The following is a 21,082-nucleotide window of genomic DNA, read 5'->3' as shown; positions in this document are numbered from 1 at the left end:
TCATGTGAATGGCTCCTCCCACCCCAACAGGGAAACTGAGGCAGCAGCTGCGTCCTGCCAACAGGGCTGTGAGCACCCCTCCCACCAAGGACTAATGAACTGACGACAGTGTGTGTGTGTGTCTCTCTCTCTCCTTTTTCTGCCCGATCCTCTTCATCTTTCCCTCTGCCTGCCAAGGGGTGATGTTCTCTAGGGGAAGGGCTCGCCACTCACTAGGGGAAGGGCTTTTCCCTGGTCTCTGCATATAAAGGGCAGGGCTCAGCCTGACGTCTCTTCCCAGGGAAGGAACTTGTCTGTCATGAGCACAGTGGAATGTGTGTGTGTGAGAGAGAGAGAGATCAAAGACCTGAGCTGTTCTCTGTCTAGCCATACACAATCCCCAGGAACCATTACTGATAGACAAACTGCAAACAATTACACACGAACCCACACCACCATGCTAAGCATCAAGTATGACACCAGTGGTTAGAGGCTCCAACTGAGATCAGGGCCCCATTGTGCCGGGCGTTGCCCAGACACAGCGAGAGACAGTCCCTGCCCCAGCTGAGATCAGGGCCCCGTTGTGCCGGGCGCTGCACAGACACAGGGAGAGACAGTCCCTGCCCCAGCTGAGATCAGGACTATATTGTGGTCTCTTCACCATCTGAACAGACAGGACAGACAAAGGGTGGGAGAGGAAACTGAGGCACAGATTGGGCAAGTGACTTGTCTAAAGTCAGATCCAGGGTTCTGTCTGCTCTGTGACCCATCAACAATAAACACACCCAGCTTTCGCACGGTTTAACAGAAAACTTTAATGTCCCCATGATCATGATGAGCCCTAGCTCCGATCTCGAGCTTTGCATCTGTAGATCTCAAAGTGCTTCATGCAGGAAGGTCAATATCAATATCCCCATTTCGCAGATGGGGAAAGTGAAGCACAAGGGCGATGTTTACACGGCAGTTGGACACCTGCGCCTGGCTCATGCCACCTAACCCGGGCTCGAGCGAAGGAGCGGTTTAACTGCAGGGTAGATGCTGGGGTTCTGGTTGGAGGCCACACCGTCTCCCTCATGTGACAGCACCTTCAGCATGTTGCCTTCTTCCAGCCCCAGGACCAAACCCTGAACGGGCCAGCACTCGCCAGCCCTGTCTCTTCCGCGGACTGGACAAGCTCTGTCCTGTTGCACTCACAAGCCCAGTTGTCTCGGGGGGCGGCTCCTAAAGACACTTGGGTCTGTTTGGAAGGTCACCTCTCAGCCTAGCCAGCCGCCCTGCCCTCCAGCTTTGCCAGGCCATCTCCTCCTGGGCTGCCGGGCCACAGGGTAACAGGGCGTTGGTTAGCCCCCAGCCGTCCCCGTAGTGCCCCCCTCACTGCCACGGAGCACCCCAACCCGGCTCATCTGACAGAGACAGTGACCCCGGAGAGCGTCAAATAATGCACAGGGAAAGCTTCCATTTGGGATCGGGGTTGGGGGCACTGATCTACTTAATGGTGCTCTTAGGAGGTAGCAAGTAGACAGCACATCCACACAGAAACCTCTGAAGCTGAGACCCCATCGTTAGTGACAGGAGTTAACGATCCGCTAGGGCAGGATGGGCAGAGGTGCGTCAGGTCACAGGCTGGACGGGAGCAGTGGGTGCGCCGGGGAAGAGAGCGGAGAGCGGAACCTGGCAGAGAGGTGAAAGGAAATGAATCGGGTGAAATCCAGGGGAAAGCCCAGATCCCCAGCTGGGGTCAATCACTTCTGCTCCATTGGACACCGAATCGGGGCTGATTTACGTGACCTGGGGCAGAAGCTTCTCTCCCAGTCCTGGGGGGGTGAGGGATAAATTGCCCCAGGGCTCTGCAGAGCCTGATACCTGCAGCCCAAGCCCTGGCCCCGCAGCGCTCTCCAGCCCCTGCTGCAATATGCAAAGCCAGAGACTGGAATCACTCTGCTCTAGGCTGAGGTAGCATTGGGAGCCAGGACTCCTGGGTTCTATTCCCAGCGCTGGGCGAGGAGGAGGGGCTGGGAGCCAGGACTCCTGGGTTCTATTCCCAGCGCTGGGCGAGGGGGAGGGGCTGGGAGCCAGGACTCCTGGGTTCTATTCCCAGGGCTGGGCGAGGGGGAGGGGCTGGGAGCCAGGACTCCTGGGTTCCATTCCCAGTGCTGGGCGAGGGGGAGGGCCTGGGAGCCAGGACTCCTGGGTTCCATTCCCAGTGCTGGGCGAGGGGGAGGGCCTGGGAGCCGGGACTCCTGGGTTCTATTCCCAGCGCTGGGCGAGGAGGAGGGGCTGGGAGCCAGGACTCCTGGGTTCCATTCTCAGTGCTGGGCGAGGGGGAGGGCTTGGGAGCCAGGACTCCTGGGTTCTATTCCCAGCGCTGGGCGAGGAGGAGGGGCTGGGAGCCAGGACTCCTGGGTTCTATTCCCAGCGCTGGGCGAGGGGGAGGGGCTGGGAGCCAGGACTCCTGGGTTCTATTCCCAGGGCTGGGCGAGGGGGAGGGGCTGGGAGCCAGGACTCCTGGGTTCCATTTCCCACTTTGTCACCAATTCTCGGTGTAATTTGGGCAGGTCAGTGTCTGCCGCGTGGTTTCCCCTCGTGTGACACGGGGATAACGGTGCCGCGCTCTGAGGTCTCCCCCGTACCCTGCTCAGAGCGGGACGGCGTCTCGCTGGCAAATCCAGTGCAATGCAGAGCCGCAGGTGTCAGAACCAATCCGATTCCCTTTCACCGACCCACAGCTGTTCCCCTCAGCCGGGCCTGACACCGGGAGCCTGCGGGACAGAGGAGAGGGCCCCTGTCAGCGCGTGTGGGTCCATCACACGCAGTCGGTAGCGGCTCTTCCCTGTTCCAACGGGATCTGCAGCCGTCGTCTCCTCCAGCTCTGCCCTGGGGGCTGCCCCCTCTCCCCACTGTCAGGGCCCTGGCCAGGGTCTCGAACGGCCTCTCCCTGCCCAGAGCCCAGGGACCTGCTCCAGCCTCATCCTCCCTGCTGGGCTAGACCCTGTCCATCTCCCTCCCCTGCTCCGCGTCCCCTCCCCACCCGGCTGGGCCGACGCTGCCCCCTCCTGCTCCCCTCCTGCCTCTCTGGCGGCTCTGTGTCTCCCCCTCCCCCCTGCCCCATTGTCTGGGGGATCCCCAGGGCTCTGGCCTGGCCCCTTTGCTCTTCTCCCTCCACACTCCGACTCTGGGCCACCTCCCCCGCCCCCAGGGCTCCAGCTTCACCTCCTCTGGGGGCCGGGGGGGGGGAATAGAAGGGTCTTTGTCGTCACCTTACTCTGAAAATGACTTCCCCCAAAGTCCTGACCTTCCCCCAAACATCCCCTCCCCCCAACTCTGTCCCCAGCCCCTGCTGCCCACGGAGGGGAGGGAAAGGGTTTGACTCAAGGAATCACTCACAGGGTCTGATCCGGCGGGGAGCCGTCCAGCCAGGTCCAGGCCTTCTCCGGGGAGGGGCGGGACAGTCCGACCCAGAACTGATACGTGCCTCGTGTCAGGGCCTGGAGGGACACCTGCAGGGAGTGTGGGACAGGCAGCTGGGGACCAGAACCTGCTCTCGGCTCTTTTCTTGCAAATCCAAGTTCTCAACAACTTTAGCCCCAGAACTACTGTCTGGCTGTCCACCTATCCCTGTACACACCTATCCATCCCCACGCATACCTGTCCATCTCGCCAAGTATTCCCCATGTAGACTCTTCTGTCCACCCAGCCCCACACCTACCCCCTCTCTCTGTAGCCCTCAAGCCTCATAACTCTCTCTCTCTCTCTCTCACACACACACACACACTCAGCCCCTCTCTCCAGCTGAGTTGTGTTGGGCACATCCCAGAAGAGGGAGGGTACCGGTAGCTTTAAGCCACCATTGTGTGTCCCTGATCTCAGGGCTGGTGATTTAGGCTGAGATTTGTCGTAGCTGCCTAGGGGATTTGGACACCCTGATATTAACAATTCATGGGAATGGGGTGTCCAAGTCCTTTAGGCAGCATTGACAATCCTAGATCTACCATGTAGCATATACGAGTCCTCGGACTCTCTACCCAGGGCCCAGGCCTGCAGGGGCAGCTCCCGCAGGATGTTACCGTCCCCTTTACCAGCTCCTCCTTGTCCTGGATCACCAGCAGCTGGGAGCCCCTCGCTGAGCAGTCGGAGCGGCTCTCACTCCACGTTTTACTTCCACTGCCGACCCAGTAGCACTTGTCCCCATGCAGCTGCCAGTCCATGGGGCAGAGTTTGCACCCGGAGCCCCCTGTAGAGAGACAGGATTCATTAATGCTCTGAGCCCTCTGGGCCTCATTCCCGGCTACTCCCTTCCTGTGACTGGGGCTGGGATGGGGATAAAATGGGCTTGAGTCCCCTTTGTGCTCCCTGAAATCTGGGGATAGGCCAGGCCCTGCCTGGCTTCTGGCATCAGTGAGAGGAGTCTCGGGGCTGCTCTGCCTTATCCATTGCTCCCATATGGGCCCTGGGGAGCAGAGAATACCCATAGTGCACTGCACTCTAGCCACCCACGCCAATCTGCTCCCTACTTTGGGGGTTGGGAACAGAGTGTGTGAGGGGCTCTTACTCCAGTCCCACCCTAGGCAGGGAGGTCTCCAGGGCAGAGGGGACCTCTTGGGGCTATTTGCATCCATTTTAAGGCTACATTATTCTGCCAGAGTGGCCTAGAAGGGGCTTAGGACAACTGAAGATGCGGTGGGGGCTGGTTAGTGGAAATCTAACAGGATATGGGAGGGGAGGTGGTAACTGGGGAGCACAGGAGAGAAGGTGGGATCCCAGGGATGGCTGGCAATGGGAGGGGGTGAGTCCATGAGACCGTCTCTGCTGGGATCTGTCCCTGCTCTGCAAGCATTTGTCCATCCTGGTATTAGATTATTTTAAGACCCCCCCCTTGAGCAGCACCGGGAATGGCCACTAGATGTCGCTCTCCCCCACGCCCCAGAGCCCCCTCACCCAGTCCCAGCTGAGGCAGGTCCATTCCTCGCCTGGCACCCAGCGGGGCTGGTGGCTAGATCGGTGCAGCCAGCAGGGGGCGGCGTGTCCCTGCCCTGCAGGATCCCCACGGGCTGGGACGGCCGCTGGGTTTGCACTGGCCGTGCCCGGGGCGGAGGGCGGCTCAGAGACACACGAGCTGGGGTTACCTGCTGGGCCGGGCTGGGCCGGGGGGCACAGCTGGGATCGGAAACGCTCCAGGCGGGCGCTGCATTCTGCCGTGCTGGGGTCTGCGCTCCCAGGGGGTGTCGCTGTATCTCTGCGCCCGGCTCCCTCGCTCCCAGGGGGTGTCGCTGTATCTCTGCTCCCGGCTCCGTCGCTCCCAGGGGCTGCCGGGGTCCGTCCCTTCTCGGGCATCAAGTGGGAAACTGCAAAGCAGCGTCGGTGAGAGTGAGGTGGTGGGTCAATGTGATGGGGAGTTGCTGGGGAAAAGCACCGGCTGAGACACAGGGCCTGGCCCAAAGCCCACTCAGCCCCATCTCCACTGACTCCCATGGGCTTCAGAACAGCCCCAAAGGGCCACAGTCCAAAAGAGTGGCTTGGGATTGAAAATCAGTGGGAGCTGGGTGCCTAAATCCCTTGGGCCTCTTTGCAAACCCACCTCATCTTTGCATCTAAGTTATCCAGCCCCCATCAAAGCAGTATCAAAACACCTCAGAGTCTTTGCTAGATTTTGCCTCCCAGTCGCACCCTGTGAGGCAGGGCACAGGGCTGTTATCCCCATTGTACAGGTGGGGAAACTGAGGCACAGAGCTCTTCACAGTGGTGTGGACCAGCCTGGGTTCCGAGCCGGGACAGGCCACCTCAGCCGCCCCTCTGGGGCTGCAGGTTCAATACAGTGTAGCCCTCCTCACTGTGCGTCCTGCCCTGGAGAGAGGAGGGTCCGGGAGCCACGTGGGCGGGGGTGTGAGATCGCACAGGCAGCCGAGACTCTGGGCTGAAGCTGTGTGGGAGTCAGGGCCGGGGTCACAGCGTCCGGCGTCAGGGGCTCTCTGCTGCTGTGGAAGTTGGCTCAGTGAAAACAGGCCTCCCAGAAGCCTCCCCCTCCAACGCAGCCACCCAGAGGGGCGCAGCCTGTCTGTTGCGGAGTTTATCTGACCCCTGTCACTTGCTGTCTCTGTCCTTCACCCACATTCCCTATGAAGAAGGGGAGGATCATGGGGACAGATTGTTCAAGGGGTTTAGGCACTTAAAGCTGCAAAGAGACTCCGAGTGGGGTTTTCAGAAGCACCTAGGCCCAGATCCTCAACAGGATTTAGGTGCCTAACTCCCGTGGGTGTTGGGCACCTAAATACATTTGAGAACGTGGGCCCTAGGAGCCCAATTCCCATTGACTTCAATAGGCATTAGTCACCGAGTGGGTTGTTTTTAGGCGCCTAGATGCAGTGTTAGGTACCTAAACCCCTGTGGAATTCCAGCCTTAAGGGACCAGCCCAGGGTCACACGGGGAATCAGTGGCAGAACCAGGAACAGGTCCCAGAGCTCCTGAGTCCCAGATTAGCACCAAAACCAGTGGCCAGCCTTCCTCTCGGGATGCCTGTGAGCTCCTGCCCCGTCCCACCATCCTGCGGTGAACAGCCAGCTCTGTCTGACACATCAGCCTGGCGATGGGAACACGACCTTCAGGGGGAAACATTCCCAGCCACATTTTGGGGACGCCCCTTCTCCATTTTATCCACCAGCTACATTTCCTCACTATTACGTGTTGGGGACAGTTGTATGGAAACGCCCACGGCTGATGAAAAGCTGGGGGTCCACTAGGATCATTTCCCCCTGCCCCCAGATTTTGAAGCAAGTGGAAATGTTTCAAAATTTGAAATTACAACAATCCCTTTACAACTCCCCAGCCGGTGGTACAGTCGAGTGCCCAGCGTGATCAATGGAAAGGCAGCGTGAGGAGGAAACCGGGATTCAGACTTAGCTCTGCCATATGACCTTGGCCAAGTAAATTCAGCTCATTTGCTTTGACTGTCTTGTCTACTGAGATTCTGAGCTCTTGGAGGGGCAGGGACTGTCTCTCCCTGTGGGTCTGTGCAGCGCCCGGCACAACGGGGCCCTGATCTCAGCTGGGGAAGGGACTGTCTCTCCCTGTGGCTCCGTGCAGCGCCCGGCACAACGGGACCCTGATCTCAGCTGGGGCAGGGACTGTCTCTCGCTGTGGGTCTGTGCAGCGCCCGGCACAACGGGGCCCTGATCTCAGCTAGGGCAGGGACTGTCTCTCCCTGTGGGTCTGTGCAGCGCCCGGCACAACGGGGCCCTGATCTCAGCTGGGGAAGGGACTGTCTCTCCCTGTGGCTCCGTGCAGCGCCCGGCACAACGGGGCCCTGATCTCAGCTGGGGCAGGGACTGTCTCTCCCTGTGGCTCCGTGCAGCGCCCGGCACAACGGGGCCCTGATCTCAGCTGGGGCAGGGACTGTCTCTCCCTGTGGCTCCGTGCAGCGCCCGGCACAACGGGGCCCTGATCTCAGCTAGGGCAGGGACTGTCTCTCCCTGTGGCTCCGTGCAGCGCCCGGCACAACGGGGCCCTGATCTCAGCTAGGGCAGGGACTGTCTCTCGCTGTGGGTCTGTGCACCACCCAGGACAATGTGGCCGTGATCTCAGCTGGGTTACTAGTGCAATGTTAATAAAACTTTCCATTGACTTAGATGACCTTTGAAGTTGAATCGCCCCCTCACTGCCCAGTCTAGTGTGGAAACAGCTCCTGTCCTCATTTTACTTCCTCTCCTGTACCACAAAGAGAAACCACCTATGTTGCTCCGGCCACCCAAGTAAACAAGGTTACAAACAGGGACAGGGCAGCAAACGGCATCTTCTGCCCAGAGCCCAGCTGGCTCCTTACAGCCCAGCACAGACACATTCTAGGCTGCAGCTAGGCCGTAGCCCCTCCGACCAGCCTTCTCTTACTGGTATTATATCTATGACTGTGGAGCCGAGAGGCCCAGCTGTGCCCAGACACCCAGCGAGAGACAGTCCTGGCCCCAGCTGAGATCAGGGCCCCGTTGTGCCGGGCGCTGCCCAGACACACAGCAAGAGACGGTCCCTGCCTCAAAGAAGTTGCAATCTACTTAGATGAAGGAGGCACGATCTCCATTTTTTCGATGGGGAAACTGAGGCCCAGAGCACTTGCCCACAGTCACACAGGGAATCTGTGGCAGAGTCAGGAATTGATGCTAGAGCTAAGAGCGGCTTACAGCCAAATGGAGGGTATTTAATGTCAGTGTGAAGGTCATGCTCCTAAATTCCTTAAGGGCTTCTGAAAATGTCCCCATAAATGGACAAGGCAAATCATTCGGCTGGGGAGGGAACGGAAACTCAAAGGCAAAGTGCCTTGTGCAAAGGTCACCCAGCAGATGTGGGAACAGAACCCAGGTCTGTTAAAGACAATATCCTCTTTCTACAGGTCTGGTGCGCTCCCTGTGTCTCCATTGCTGTGACTATCTCTGGGGCTGTGTATGTATTAGAAAGAGTCGGTCAAAAAATCCGAATTTACGTGCCACAGGCAATTCCAATATTTCAACATTTGTTTTTGCCCTGAATTGGGACGAAAAGTCAAAGTATCAAAAGCTTGTTTGTGGAAGGAAAAATTCAGAATCAACCTGATTGGGAAGCATGACATGTTTCACTTCAGGTGGGTTCAATATTGACCTGCCGCTGCCTAGGCTGCTGGGAGTTGTAGTTTCGTGCCTCATGCTGCTGTTGCTCCTTATGGACTAGGCTCCCTGGCTGGACTACATCTCCCATGATGCACCGCAGGCTTGGGACTCCCAAGGTGCACTGCAGTGACACAGCCAGAGCGGAGATATATATACATGTGTAAGCCCCAAGGTGCTTCCCTAGGTTCCTGGGGCTCTGTGTGCCAGTAGCTGAGGGAGAGGCGCTGTCCCTGGGAGGAAGGCGACTCCCAGGTTAGAGACCTTTGTTGGGAGGGGGGGTTTGAGCATTGGCCTGCTAAACCCAGAGTTGTGAGTTCAATCCTTGAGGGGGCCATTTAGGGATCTGGGGCAAAAACTGGGGATTGGTCCTGCTTTGAGCAGGGGGTTGGACTAGATGATCTCCTGAGGTCCCTTCCAACCCTGATATGCTGTGTGTGTGAAAACTCCCCCCACACAGCCTGGCTGAGTTTAGCCCCCATCTCCCTAGGGAAAATCAGCCACCCCATGGCACCACTGCTCTGGCTGCTAGCCCGGGGCTGCCGCTGGCGGGGAGTGTGGCTGAGTGCTGGGGTGGGAGACTGAAGTAAGGATTTTTAGGCTAGTTTAGTAACCTGCCCCCCGGAGCCGTACACCCCTTGGAGGTGAGGAGAAATCCTGGGAGCAGCAGCAGCCTGACCCCTGCATGAAGAGGACGCCTGCCCGCAGTGATCATCAGCCCCTCTGCAGTCCAGAGCCATCTCTGACCGTGAGGATCCGGCGTGGAGTTGTGAGTCGCCATCTTTCCGTTAGCTAGTCAGGGAGATGGTTCGGAAGAAACCCCCCCTACTCCTGGGAAATGTGCCCTCAAGCCAGCGGGTCCGGGTTTGGGGATTTTATAACCTGCTGCCTATTAAACCTGTGGTGGGACTGACGGCCTTATCCCACGCGTGAGTCCTTTGGGCTGCACTGAGCCCAGTCAGCCAAGCTGCTAACAGGCACAGATGATATCGTGGTCACAGGTCGTCAAGGGCCCCTACAAGTACGCACCCCAACGGGGCACTAATTTCACCTTTGCTAGATCAGGTCACGTGACTGGGGAAATTCATGGGTATTATCAGCGTGGACACCGGTTTCCCCTGGAATAGTGTTATGTTTATCTCCTGTCTAATATAATGACGGTGTGGAATATATTGTATGTGTCTGTGTTATTTCTTGGGAGTCTCCAGCTAACTGGCAAGTAAGTGGGGGTTACCCTGGGCTGAGAAGTTTCCTCCCAAGCTGCCCTGGTGACCCTGCCAGGCAGGAGTGAGTTGGGTAGCGGCACCGGCAAATAAATTCATACGAGAAGCAAATAAAAATGTTACACCCTGGGGAGCGGGAGGCGGGATCCAGAAGAACCCAGGCCCGTCCCTCAAAACCCGTCAGGGGATTGGTGCTAAAGAAGGTAACCGGGGGGATAGGGAGCACACACATATAGCAAAATCCAAATTTCCTTTTTTAAAACACACATTTGGCTGACGAATTCTCAACCAGGGCTAGTATTGGAGTTGGCTGAAATTTTTTGCTAATTTTAAAATGTTTATGTAAATTTGAAACGAAAAATGAGGAAAAATATTGATGAAACTGTCACATAATTCTCCTCAATCCCTCCCATTTTTCAGCCAACTTGCAGAGCTTTTCAAATTTTGAACTTTCAAAATTTAGGGGGGTCTTTTGAATTTTGAAAAGAGGTTACAAGGTTTTTGTTTTTTTCTTTTTTAAATATATCAGTAAATTCCCCCCCTTATTTTTAACCAGTTCCAGTGTATGCCTGGATCTATCTAGTTTTCCATCCATCCCCATGCACACCCATCTCCCTATATATTTAATTTTCTCTCTACGTTACCGTCAAGCTCTCCGGAGCATCAAAAAAATGTACCAGCTAATGGGAGGGGCTCCACAATGGAGTGCTGGAGGGACAGGCTAATCCATGCTATACACTGATGGACCCGCACAAATAAACACGGAGCTGTCAGCTACTCACCCCGAATCCCCAGCGCTATCACAGCCATCACCAAGACAACGTTCCCAATCCATCCGACCCACAGCGCTGTCCGATGCCACCGGGGACTCGGGGGACCTGTAAGAGCCAACGTCTGGTGAAAAACAATCGGAACCTGGTGTACGAAAGACCGTTTCAAAGAAAAATGCATCCCCAGCGTGGGTAGAATCCGATGCCCACAGGGAGTTGATTACAGGATTGGGGCCTATACACTCCCCTGTTCATCTGGTTTCCCTTCGTAGGCCAGTCTGGGATGTCTGGAGAGCTGTCTGACTTTTAATGTAAAGGCAATGGGGTGAAATTTTGGCCCTTTTCTTGAAAATGGGAATTTTTATGAAAATATGAACATTTTCTCAATATTTTACATTTCCCACATTTTTAAATGACCCCCCCCTTTTTTATTCTTCACCATATTTGTTTGTTGTTTTTCAAGTTCTTTTTCTGTTTGATTGCATTATTCTTAATTATTGTCTATTGTGTTCATTATGTATATTGTCAATTTGCATACCTTGGCTGTACCGTGCACGCCAACGGAAAGTCCAGGAGGAAATAATGTCACAAATTGGCAAGGTAGCAGCTGCATGGACCAGTTTAAACACGATTCGGTCATTGCAAATCTACAGTTTAAAGACCAAACTATGAGTATTCAGCTCAAATGTTATTTCCACCCTAATGTATAGATGTGAAAGCTGGAAATCCACCAAAGGCATAGACAGATGTCTAAATACCTTGGAAAGCAAATGCCTTAGAAAATTACTAGATATTAAATGCAATTAATTAATAACAAATGCCAAGAGTCCAACATCACCTGCTCTCTAAAGTTATCCAGAACAGAAGTTGGAAAGATCTGGGATGTGTTTTCTTTGGCCTCTGTTGGCAGACAGGATATTGGGCTAGATGGACCATTGGTCTGACCCAGTCTGGCCGTTCTTAGGTTAAGAATGAAGCAGAGCATTGGCCATCGGGCAGCTGGAAGAACATGCAAAGGGGGCCTAGCAAAGGATCCCTCCATCGAGCCGTCCTCTGAGAGACAGAGAACGTACAGAACATGACAACCCCAAATACAGGCAAAGAGCAGCCCAGGTTAGCCAGGGATGGTGGAGCCTGGGTCATGCCCTGAGCAACCTACAATGGCCCGGGCAGGATTCGGCATCACTATTATTACTTTGCTTTCCCAGCTTTGATTTTCTCAAAGGTTTCCCATTTGCAACTTTTTTGGCTGGAAACATTTTCCCATTTGTAAATATCTCTAGTTCGGTGCTTTCTCTTTGCATTTTCAAGGTTTAATTACTATGTTGCATGGCCAGCTTAGCCAAATGACATTATTATTTCAGACTTAACATCTTTCAATCTTGAAGACAGAGAACCACAGAAATGTAGGGCTGTGGAAGGGACCTCAAGAGGTCATGTAGCCCACCTTCCCCCTCCCTCACCCCTCACGGAGCTAGGACCATATTTACCCCTAGACCGTCTGTGACTGGTGTTTGTTTAACCTATTCTTAAAAACCTCCAATGACTGAGTTTCCACAACCTCCCTAGCTAACCTGTTTCAGTGCTTAACTACCCTTAGCGTTAGAAAGTTTTTCCTAAAATCTCACCTAAATCTCCCCTGCTGCAAATTAAGCTGATTACTATTTATCGTACCGTCAGTGGCCATGGAGAGCAATTGATCTACACCCTCTTTATAATAACCTTTTTCATACTGGAAGACTGGTCTCATTTCCCCCCTCCTCCGTCTCTCCTCTAGACTAAACACGTACAGTTCTTCAACCTCTCCTCGTCGATCATGTTTTCTAAACCTCTTCTAAACACTTCTGTCTTGAAATCAAAACATTTCAAAATGATGATGTTTGAGAACAAAAAATGGTGATTAAAAAGATTCCATGGAAAAGGTCCAAGAACAAGAATATCTGCCCTTGTCACAAACTGATTGAACTAACCACAGTTTAACTACGAGCTACTCAGAGATTCCCAGGCCGGAAGGGATCATTCTGGTTGTTTTGTCTGCCCTCCGGTATTACACACGCCAGAGAGTATCCTCAAAAGAATTCCTAGAGCTGATCTTATAGAAGAATCATCCAGGGTTGATTTAAAACTTGTCAGTGATGGCGAATCCACCATGACCCTTGGTAAAATGTTCCAATGATTAATTCCTCTCCCTGTTAAAAATTTACATCTTATATCCAGTCTGAATTTGTCTAGCTTCAACTTGCAGCCATTGGATCTTGTTAGAACCTTTCTATGCTAGATTGGAGAGCTTGTTATTCAATATTTTTCCTCATGTAGATACCTATAGACTGTCATCAGGTCACCCCTTAACCCTCTCTTTATTAAATAGATTGAGCTCCTTGAGTCTATCACTACAAGGCAGGTTTTCTGATCCTTTAATTATTCTTGTGGCTCTTCTCTGACCCCCTCTCCAATTTAGCAACATCCTTCCTGAATTGTGGGCACCAGAACTGAACACAGGATTCCCGCAGCGGTTGCAGCAGGGCCAAATCAAGAGGTAAAAAAACCGCCCTGCTCCTATTCGAGATCCCCGTTTATGCATCCCACGGTCGCATTAGCCTTTTAGGCCACAGTGTCGCACTAGGAGTTCATGGTCAGCTGATTATCCACCCCCCCCCGTTCCTGAATCCTTTTCAGAGTCCCTGCTTCCCAGGACAGAGTGACCCATCCTGTAAGCGTGGCCTGCATGCTTTGTTCCTGTTGGACTCAATCATGTCAGTTAGGGCCCAGTTCAACAAAACATCCCTATTCAGCAAAGAACTTGGACGTGGGTTTAACTTGAACAGTGTGCTCCGGTCCCATTGACCGTAATGGGGCTTAAGGAAGTGGTTAACGAGAGGCACGTGTGTTAAGTTCTGTGCTGAATTGGGGCCACAGCATAAGGAAGAATAATTCTAATCAAAGACAGCATCTGTAGGTGACAATCTCTGGCCTGGGTTACGGGGGGGGGGGGCGGGGGGGAACAGACTTGACGATCAGAGTGACTCTTAGACATGCAACGTGTATGAATCACAGGCGCCTAGCAAGAGACATGCCCTGCCTTGAAGACGCTGGGTGCACGGGATGAAATTCACCGCTGTGTAGAGAACCCCCACAAAGTCCAGACACCACTCTAGTCCTCTTTTGCAGGCTGGAAGTTGGGCATTGGCCTTTGCACTTGGCCCTCTGCAGAGATGTGAATTTCCCCCACCGAGGTTGGGAGAGGAAACAATAGCTTAAATATAGCTGCTGTGAAGTCACGGCTGCCCAGAGCGAGTTGAGAACCGTAGCTTCTCGAAGAGTTTCTTAAGAAGCGTGCTAATGCTGTGCATTGCAGAGATTCTGTGCAGCAGGGGAAGTGCAATCCCGGGGCTTGTGATTCTGGGCTTCTCCAAATCAGTCCCAGGTGTCAATTAGAGCAGCCCTGGGGTTGCTTTAATTTATGGACAGTCCCGAGAAACTCGGATTATCTGGAGCAGCAGAAATTCTCCTTACTACTCCCAGGCCCACCCCTGCTGGAAACTGTTCTCTGCTAGGGTTTTTTGGGGGGGAGGCACTGTAGCATGTGACTGCCCTACGCTGTATCTGCAAATTCTCCTCTGGCCACTTGCAGCAAAATCCTGCCCCTGTGTGCTGCAGATGTGGGGTATGAGGGCCGAGGCAGGCTGGGTGCTGAGCTGTGTACGGAAAACTGGCTCCAGCTCTGGGGGGCTGAGCACCTGACCAAAATAAGGACCCACCATGTCCAGATTCCCAGTGCAGGGGCTTACCCCGGAAGCTAGCCTTCCCCGCCCAGCCAGCGCTCCTCAGCTTTCGAGTAGCAGCTCCGTGGACCATTACAGAGGATGCCCAGAGGCAGCATTACGGTTGTGTGTACTGGTTTTCCTCGGAAGGAAGAGTCAATTACGGTAGCACCCTGAGAGGCTGTGTGAGATCAGGGCCCTGTTGGGCTGGGGGCTTCAGGAGCATATAGCCAGAGACAGCCCTCGCTGTCTCAGTAGCACGTAGAGTTCATGTTGTTCTTACAGCTCATCCCCACTCCAGGGAGGTCTCTGAGCAGTGCAAATTATTCTTGCCAATGCCCTAGTAGCCTGAGTCCGTCATGCAACCATCTATAATTCCACAAGCCCCCAGCGAGAGCTTGGTGGGTCGTAACTGGAGAAGTCTGATGCACCACCCGGGCAGGCGAGTGGGTGCATGGACTTCCCCTTTCCACCCCAGGCTTCTGCACCGAGAGAGCCCCGCACACAGAAGTGAGCAGCTACAGAGAGCTGATCAAAAGTGTTGCAGCCACCTCCCCCAAAGCCAGAAATTCCCCTGGCACAGACCTGCTCTGGGCTTCCCAGCAAAATCCATCTTTGGGTTTACAGCGAACCCCCCGGGAAATAAAGGTCACTTACTGAGGGGCTGAGCTGAAGGGGGCGTCCTGGAGCCAGGAAAGCCAGAGGGGAGGTTCAGATCAGCATAGACTATCTCCCCAGCCATGATGCGAGCAGCTGATACGAGCACCTGGCTGTGCTCTCAGGGCAGCCGGGGCTTGGTCTGTGAATATAATTGACATCAATCCCATGTCAGGAAGTGCCGCCTCTGAGAGCTGAATTCCGCTCCTCTCACATGTGACTGCAAAGGGTCCTGTCACAGCCAGGGCTGTCTGGGTCCTGCAGCCTTAAACCAGTGCAACTGGCCTTGAAATGTAGAGACTGGTGCAGCCTTGGGGCCAGGGATTTCAGAGGCACCGTAGCTTTCAGGTAGCTGTAGTAGGGTCTAGTCACAGGGGCTAAACTCTTGGGCTGGGAATTAAAATTCCTGGCTTTGTTCTCATCTCAGTTCTGACCTGCTGTGTGAATTTGCACAAGTCACTTTTTTCCCCTGTGCTTCAGTTTCCCCGCCTGCTTCGTATGTATTTCAATTGTGAACTCTTTGCAGCGTGGATTCCCTGTGTGTCTGTGCAGCACCCAGCACAATGGGATCCTGATCTCAGCTGGGGATCAACTCCCATTGAAACTAGGTGCCTAAATATCTCTGAAGGTCTGCTCCTAAGTGACTTTCCAAGATGACGCACTAAATTTGTGGCAGAACTTTGCAACCCAGGTCTCCTGGGTCCCAGTGCAGTGCATTAACCAGAAGACCATCTTCAGTTCTCTTTTTAACACCACTTGAGGACATTGGTTCAGCCTGGGAATGATTTACCCAGTGCCGCTGTTGTGCCTGGCATTTTGCTGGTGAAAGGTTCACTGTGATGTAGCATTAGAACGGATCAATATCATAGTTCAAAGAGTTCACAGGGACTAATGGAAGAACAAACTAGCTGGACTAGTTATTGACTGAAACCTTGGACGATGTAGTTTGCAAGTGTGGCCTGAGCACGCATCGGAAAATATTACTCTCATACCACAACCGGCCAGCCGAGAAAGCTGTCGTGTGACAGTGGTTAACAAGTATTAACAGGGCTCTTGGGCCGGATCGCAGCTGCTGTGAATTCGCCCTATTTCTGTTGGAATCCATAGGGCCAGAGAGCCCCCCGCCAGTGCAAGGTAATTTTTTTCCAACGTGCGAAGTAATGCACATTAGGAAAACTAATCCCAACTATGCTGACACAATGATGAGGTCTAAATTGGCTGTTGCCACCCAAGCAAGAGATCTTGGAGTCACCATGGCTTGTTCGCCGAAAACGTGCAGCAGCCGTAAAAGGGTAGCAGTATGTTAGGAAAGGGATAGAAAATAAGACAGACAATATCATAATATGTATCTGTGTATAAATCCGTGGTGCGCCTACACCTTGAATACTGTGTGCAGTTCTAGTCGCCCTGTCTCAAGAAGGAGATAGTGGAACTGGAAAAGGTTCAGAGAAGGGCATCAAAGATGATCAAGGGGATGGACCGGCTTCCGTACGAGGCGAGACAAAGAAGATTAAGGCTGCTCATCTTAGAAAAGAGACGACTAAGGGAGGATATGATCGAGGTCTATAAAACCATGGATGGTGTGGAAAAAATGAACAGATAAGTGTTATTTACCTTTTCCCACAACACAAAACCCACGAGTCACCTAGTGAAATTAACAGGCTGCAGGTTTAATACAAACAAGAGGAAATACTTTTTCACATAGCACACATTAAACCTGTGGAACTCATTGCAAGGGGATATTGTGACGGTCAAAAGTATAACTGGGTTCTAAAAAAGAACTGGGTAAGTCCCTGGAGGATAGGTCGATCGATGACTATTAGCCAAAGTGGGCAGGGATGCAACCCCATGCTTGAAATGAACCTAAACCTCTGACTGCTAGAAGCCAGGAGAGGTGGGTGGGGTGAATCTCTCCAAAACTGTCCTGTTCGGTACACTTCTCCAGAAGCTCTGGTACTGGCTAGTATCAGAGACAGGATACTGAGCTAGATGGACCATTGGTCTGACCCGATATGGCACTTCCTATGTAAATTGGCCCTAGCTCCATTGGAACCAATGGGGCCAGATCCCTGCTGTGTATCTGAATTGATTCACTGAGCTCCCCAGGGCTGTGCTGGTTTACACTAGCTGTGGGTTTGGCCCATCACACTTCAGAGAAGGCTCGGTTGCTATGTGCTGCTAACCACATCCCTATTCCATTGAGGGAAGTGTGTCCTCTTACTTGACATGGCTCTTTCTCATGGTTTCACGCCACCCTTTGGTGTGTTCGGTATAAAGGGGATGTGAGGGGACAGGAAAAGGGGCGTGCAGATTTGAACTGTCCGTTCTCGGTCGAGCCCTCCCATCCCTCAGAGACGCGAATCGACACAGCGGAAAACTCAGCGAGGCGAGAAATAACCCAGCCGGACGCTCTGGGGTGGAAAGACACAATTTAACGGGAAGGCCACTGGGTGATGTAGAGGCCAAAATGAAGAGCCCTTTAAAGGTGGGGCAGTCAGATATCAGTGCCCCGCTGACGCTAAACACAGCGGCGTGTCGTGTTTAGGAATGAGGTAGTATCTCTTTTAATAGTTTGTGACCCCTCGAATGATGCTCACTGTGCGATACCCTTTTATTGACCCCTGTTACTGTAACGTCTCTGCATATTCTAGCCTGTGCACCCTCGCAACGCCACTAGGGAAGCGCTGGTCAGCCCGCTTTATAGCAGGGCAACAAAGACCGAAACAAAGGGCCAGATTTTTAAAGGTATTTAAGCACCCACCACCGCAGATAGGGCTCCTAGTAGCATTTTCAAAGCACGCAGGGCCCTGGTTCGCCTAAGTGTGCCTGGGGGAACCCCAGCTTAGGGGGGCTCAGGATGTCTGAAACTGGGGTGAAATAGGAGGAGGTGGGGCACCGGCAAATGAGGTACAGAGGCCCCAAGTGTATTTTCATGGGCCTGTCACCTTACAACTTTTGTGAACTCCACCCCTAGCGGCTATTGGGGACGTTCTCTGACCTGTGATATACGGGATGTCAGACTGGATCAGTGGGCCCCAAACTGTGGAGCACATGCAGGAATGTCCAGGGGGATGTGGTGGGCCCCGGGCCAGCCCCCATGGGGAGGGAGAGCCACCTGGCCCCAGTCTGCCCCAAGCTCTGCTTTGGTCCCGCCCCCGGCCGTAGCTGCGGTCCCAGCTCCGCTCTCGGCCACGGCTCGGCCGCCGGTCCCCAGCCCTCGCTCTCGGCCATCAGCCCCAGCTGCGGCTTTGCTCCCAGCCCCGGGCCAGCTGTGACTCTGCTCCCAGCCCGGTTGGGGGCCCGGAGACATTCTATTACTGGTAATGGGCATGGCGGGGGGAGAGGAAAAGTTTGAGTACCACTGGACTCGATGATCACAACGGTCCCTTCTGGCCTTGGGATGTGCGAATCAGCTGCTTTTTATGCCACGCTCGATGACGTGGCTAGTGCATCACGTCAACATCACAGCGCCTGTTGCCCCCACTAGCCCCCACCTCCCAGCACCTAACGATGATGATAGGTGCCCGGTGGGGTTTTCAAAAGCACCGAGGGGTGGGGTTCACAGAGGAACCCAGGTGAACGTGAGAACTAGTCATGAGAGGACTGGATTTGAACGGGTCATGAAAAAACTAGATTTGAACCAGTTCTGGGGCCACACAGCTCACTGGAAGAGAGGTCAGATAACCACCGAATATCAGGGTTGGAAGGGACCTCAGGAGGTCATCTAATCTAACCCCCTGCTCAAAGCAGGACCTATGCCCAATTTTTGCCCCAGATCCCTAAATGGCCCTCTTAAGGATTGAACTCACAACCCTGGGTTTAGCAGGCCAATTCTCAAACCACCAAGCTATCCCTCCCCCTTTAATCATAGAATCATAGAATATCAGGGTTGGAAGGGACCTCAGGAGGTCATCTAGTCCAACCCCCTGCTCAAAGCAGGACCAAACCCCCATAGTTGCCCCAGATCCCTAAATGGCCCCCTCAAGGATTGAACTCACAACCCTGGGTTTAGCAGGCCAATGCTCAAACCACTGAGCTATCCCTCCCCCCCATGGCTTGCCTCTGTTCAAATTTGCTTCCGCACACGGATTATTTGTAACGGCTACCAGGTTTCAGCCCAGTAATAGCCAGAAGTATACATTTCTGTAGCCACCGGGCCACGATGCAGCCTCGGATCACGTTCTACTTCGGAACCCCCTGACTAAACTCATCTGGGAGGCTGACCTTGCTCCGGAATCTGGGTGACTCCAAATAGCAACCATGATGTTCCACGTAATTAAGTTTCAGAAGTGGTGTGATGAAGCTAGCCAGCATGGAAGGGGTAAAGGAGAGTCTTTGGGCCCAGCGAGCCCTGGTCTGTTATACCTGCAGCCAATGCCTGGCCTGGGAAGGGGAAAAAAGGAAGGAGCCTGGCCCATTTCGGGGCTGGCTGGTGAAGAGGCAGAAGCTGGCTGCCTCCCTATCTGAGGGGAAGGTGCACCAGCCTGCCGGCTCAGGCCACCAACAAGGAGTAAGCACCATCTCCCCGGTCGAGGGAGACTGGGAAGGGAACCGAGGAGCCTCCAGTCACTGAGGGAGCGAACCCCAGAGACAGTGTGGGGCTTGCCCTCACCAACATGCAGCTGCCCTGCCTGAAGGAGCCTGAAGGACCTCAGCAAGGTCCCACCCAAGACCGAAGAGGGGATCCAACGTGAAGCAACCCACCCAGCAAACGGGACTGGAGGGGCCACACCCCCAAACTGAACAGACATTGGTAGGAAGTAGCTCAGGGCAGCAGATTTTGACTCCCTACTAAGAGGGCCTTGACGTGTACAGGGGCCTGGGATGGGACTCCGTGGCGAGGGTGGGCCCAGGTCCCTGTATTCCCCACCCCTCTCCGGCCTTAAAGACTGAGGCTCCTCAACCAAGCAGTGGGGCTGAGAGCCTCGCGCCCTAACCCCTAGGCCACCTGGCCCTCCAAGCCACCTGTTACACATAGGTGCCTTAAATAAATCCAACAGAAAGTTGGCTGGTGACATAAGAAGTGATACTTGCAGGCAAAACAGTCACGAAATGATAAAGGATCTGGCCTTGCTAGTATTTCATCAGAACTGCTAAAGAGGGGAGGTCCGGATTTCATTCACTGTCTTCACAGAATCCTTTAAAATGTTTGGGGAACAAGTCACTTTCCAGAAGATTGGGGAAAGGACTGCAGTATCCCTTTTTTACAAACGGGAGAACGACCAAATTGCTCAAATCACATCACGCTGCTGTCAGACCCAGCGAAGGTGTTGATCATCATGCTCCTGAACCGACTGAAAAACTGGCTCATCCCTAAAATGAACGACAATCAGTGTTGATTCATTATAGGTTGACTTGCAATCCGTGCTATATAGGCCTTGTGGAATGTAATTAAAAATGACGAGAGTAACAAAGGGAAATTAGCATCACCTTTATAGACTCTTCTCGCAGTGCTTCCATTGTCACTGTGGTTACTGTTACATCAGTATGGGGCACCTGACAATTTAGTGTTCCTAGTGAGTGATTTTACTGGGGTACATTTTCGTTGTGTGATTGTCAACAGCTGTATTACAGACTAGTTTTCCGTAGAATCAGGAGTACACCAGGGATGCAGTCTCTTGCCTACTTTATTTAATGTTCTAATAGATTATCTAATGCCAAAGCTGATGGATGCCAAAGTAGGAGATGTGAAACATGAAGATTAATCTTTAAAGGATTTTGAGTATTCAGAGGATATTGCCTGATTTGGAGAGACAACAGCTAATGGTGGAAGAGCTGCAGACTGTATGGGACGTCAGATCAACGGTGATCAAACTAAAGGTGTGCACGCCTCCTAGAAATGGAAACGGACGACTTGCCAACACTGCAGGTAGATGGCAATGATACCAAATGAGTGAATAGCTTTATTTCTCTAGGTAGTCAATTGGCAACCAGAGGTTCTCTAAAGACGTAAGTCATGCTTTGGGTCCTGCATCGATGGCCCTTCAGTATCTTCAAAGGCCCCTGTTTGGGTGGCAGGATAGCTGTGTGATAACTCAGGTGAACATTCAATGCAGTGGCGGTGACA

At 53.4% G+C, this 21,082-nt stretch overlaps 1 protein-coding gene across 1 annotated transcript; it reads right to left on the bottom strand.

Moving 5' to 3' along the window:
• Positions 1-1,379: 1,379 nt before the first annotated feature.
• Positions 1,380-15,100, bottom strand: LOC144274172 (killer cell lectin-like receptor subfamily B member 1B allele C). The gene is made up of 7 exons (XM_077832807.1): positions 15,016-15,100; positions 10,610-10,705; positions 5,103-5,321; positions 4,056-4,210; positions 3,364-3,476; positions 2,610-2,738; positions 1,380-1,650 (listed from the first exon to the last, which is right to left on the bottom strand). Exons 1-6 carry the CDS (start codon positions 15,098-15,100, stop codon positions 2,615-2,617), a joined length of 792 nt encoding a protein of 263 aa, XP_077688933.1. The 3' UTR covers positions 1,380-1,650; positions 2,610-2,614.
• Between the last annotated feature and the right edge of the window lie 5,982 nt (positions 15,101-21,082).

The sequence above is a fragment of the Eretmochelys imbricata genome, chromosome 14, assembly GCF_965152235.1.
Source record: "Eretmochelys imbricata isolate rEreImb1 chromosome 14, rEreImb1.hap1, whole genome shotgun sequence".
In the NCBI taxonomy this organism is placed as follows: Eukaryota; Metazoa; Chordata; order Testudines; family Cheloniidae; genus Eretmochelys; species Eretmochelys imbricata.
The sequence above is the reverse complement of the archived record's forward strand: the minus strand, read 5'-3'. Positions and strand labels throughout refer to the sequence as shown.

Bases quoted from the DNA above. Each gene is read 5' to 3' on its own strand.
- LOC144274172 (XM_077832807.1), bottom strand. From the start codon at position 15,100: ATGGCTGGGGAGATAGTCTATGCTGATCTGAACCTCCCCTCTGGCTTT. The intron at 5,322-10,609 runs GTGAGTAGCTGA...GCTGCTTTGCAG, and splicing joins GATAGCGCTGGGGATTCGGG to TTTCCCACTTGATGCCCGAG. The intron at 2,739-3,363 runs GTGAGTGATTCC...TCTGTCCCGCAG, and splicing joins TCCCCGCCGGATCAGACCCT to GCTCCCGGTGTCAGGCCCGG.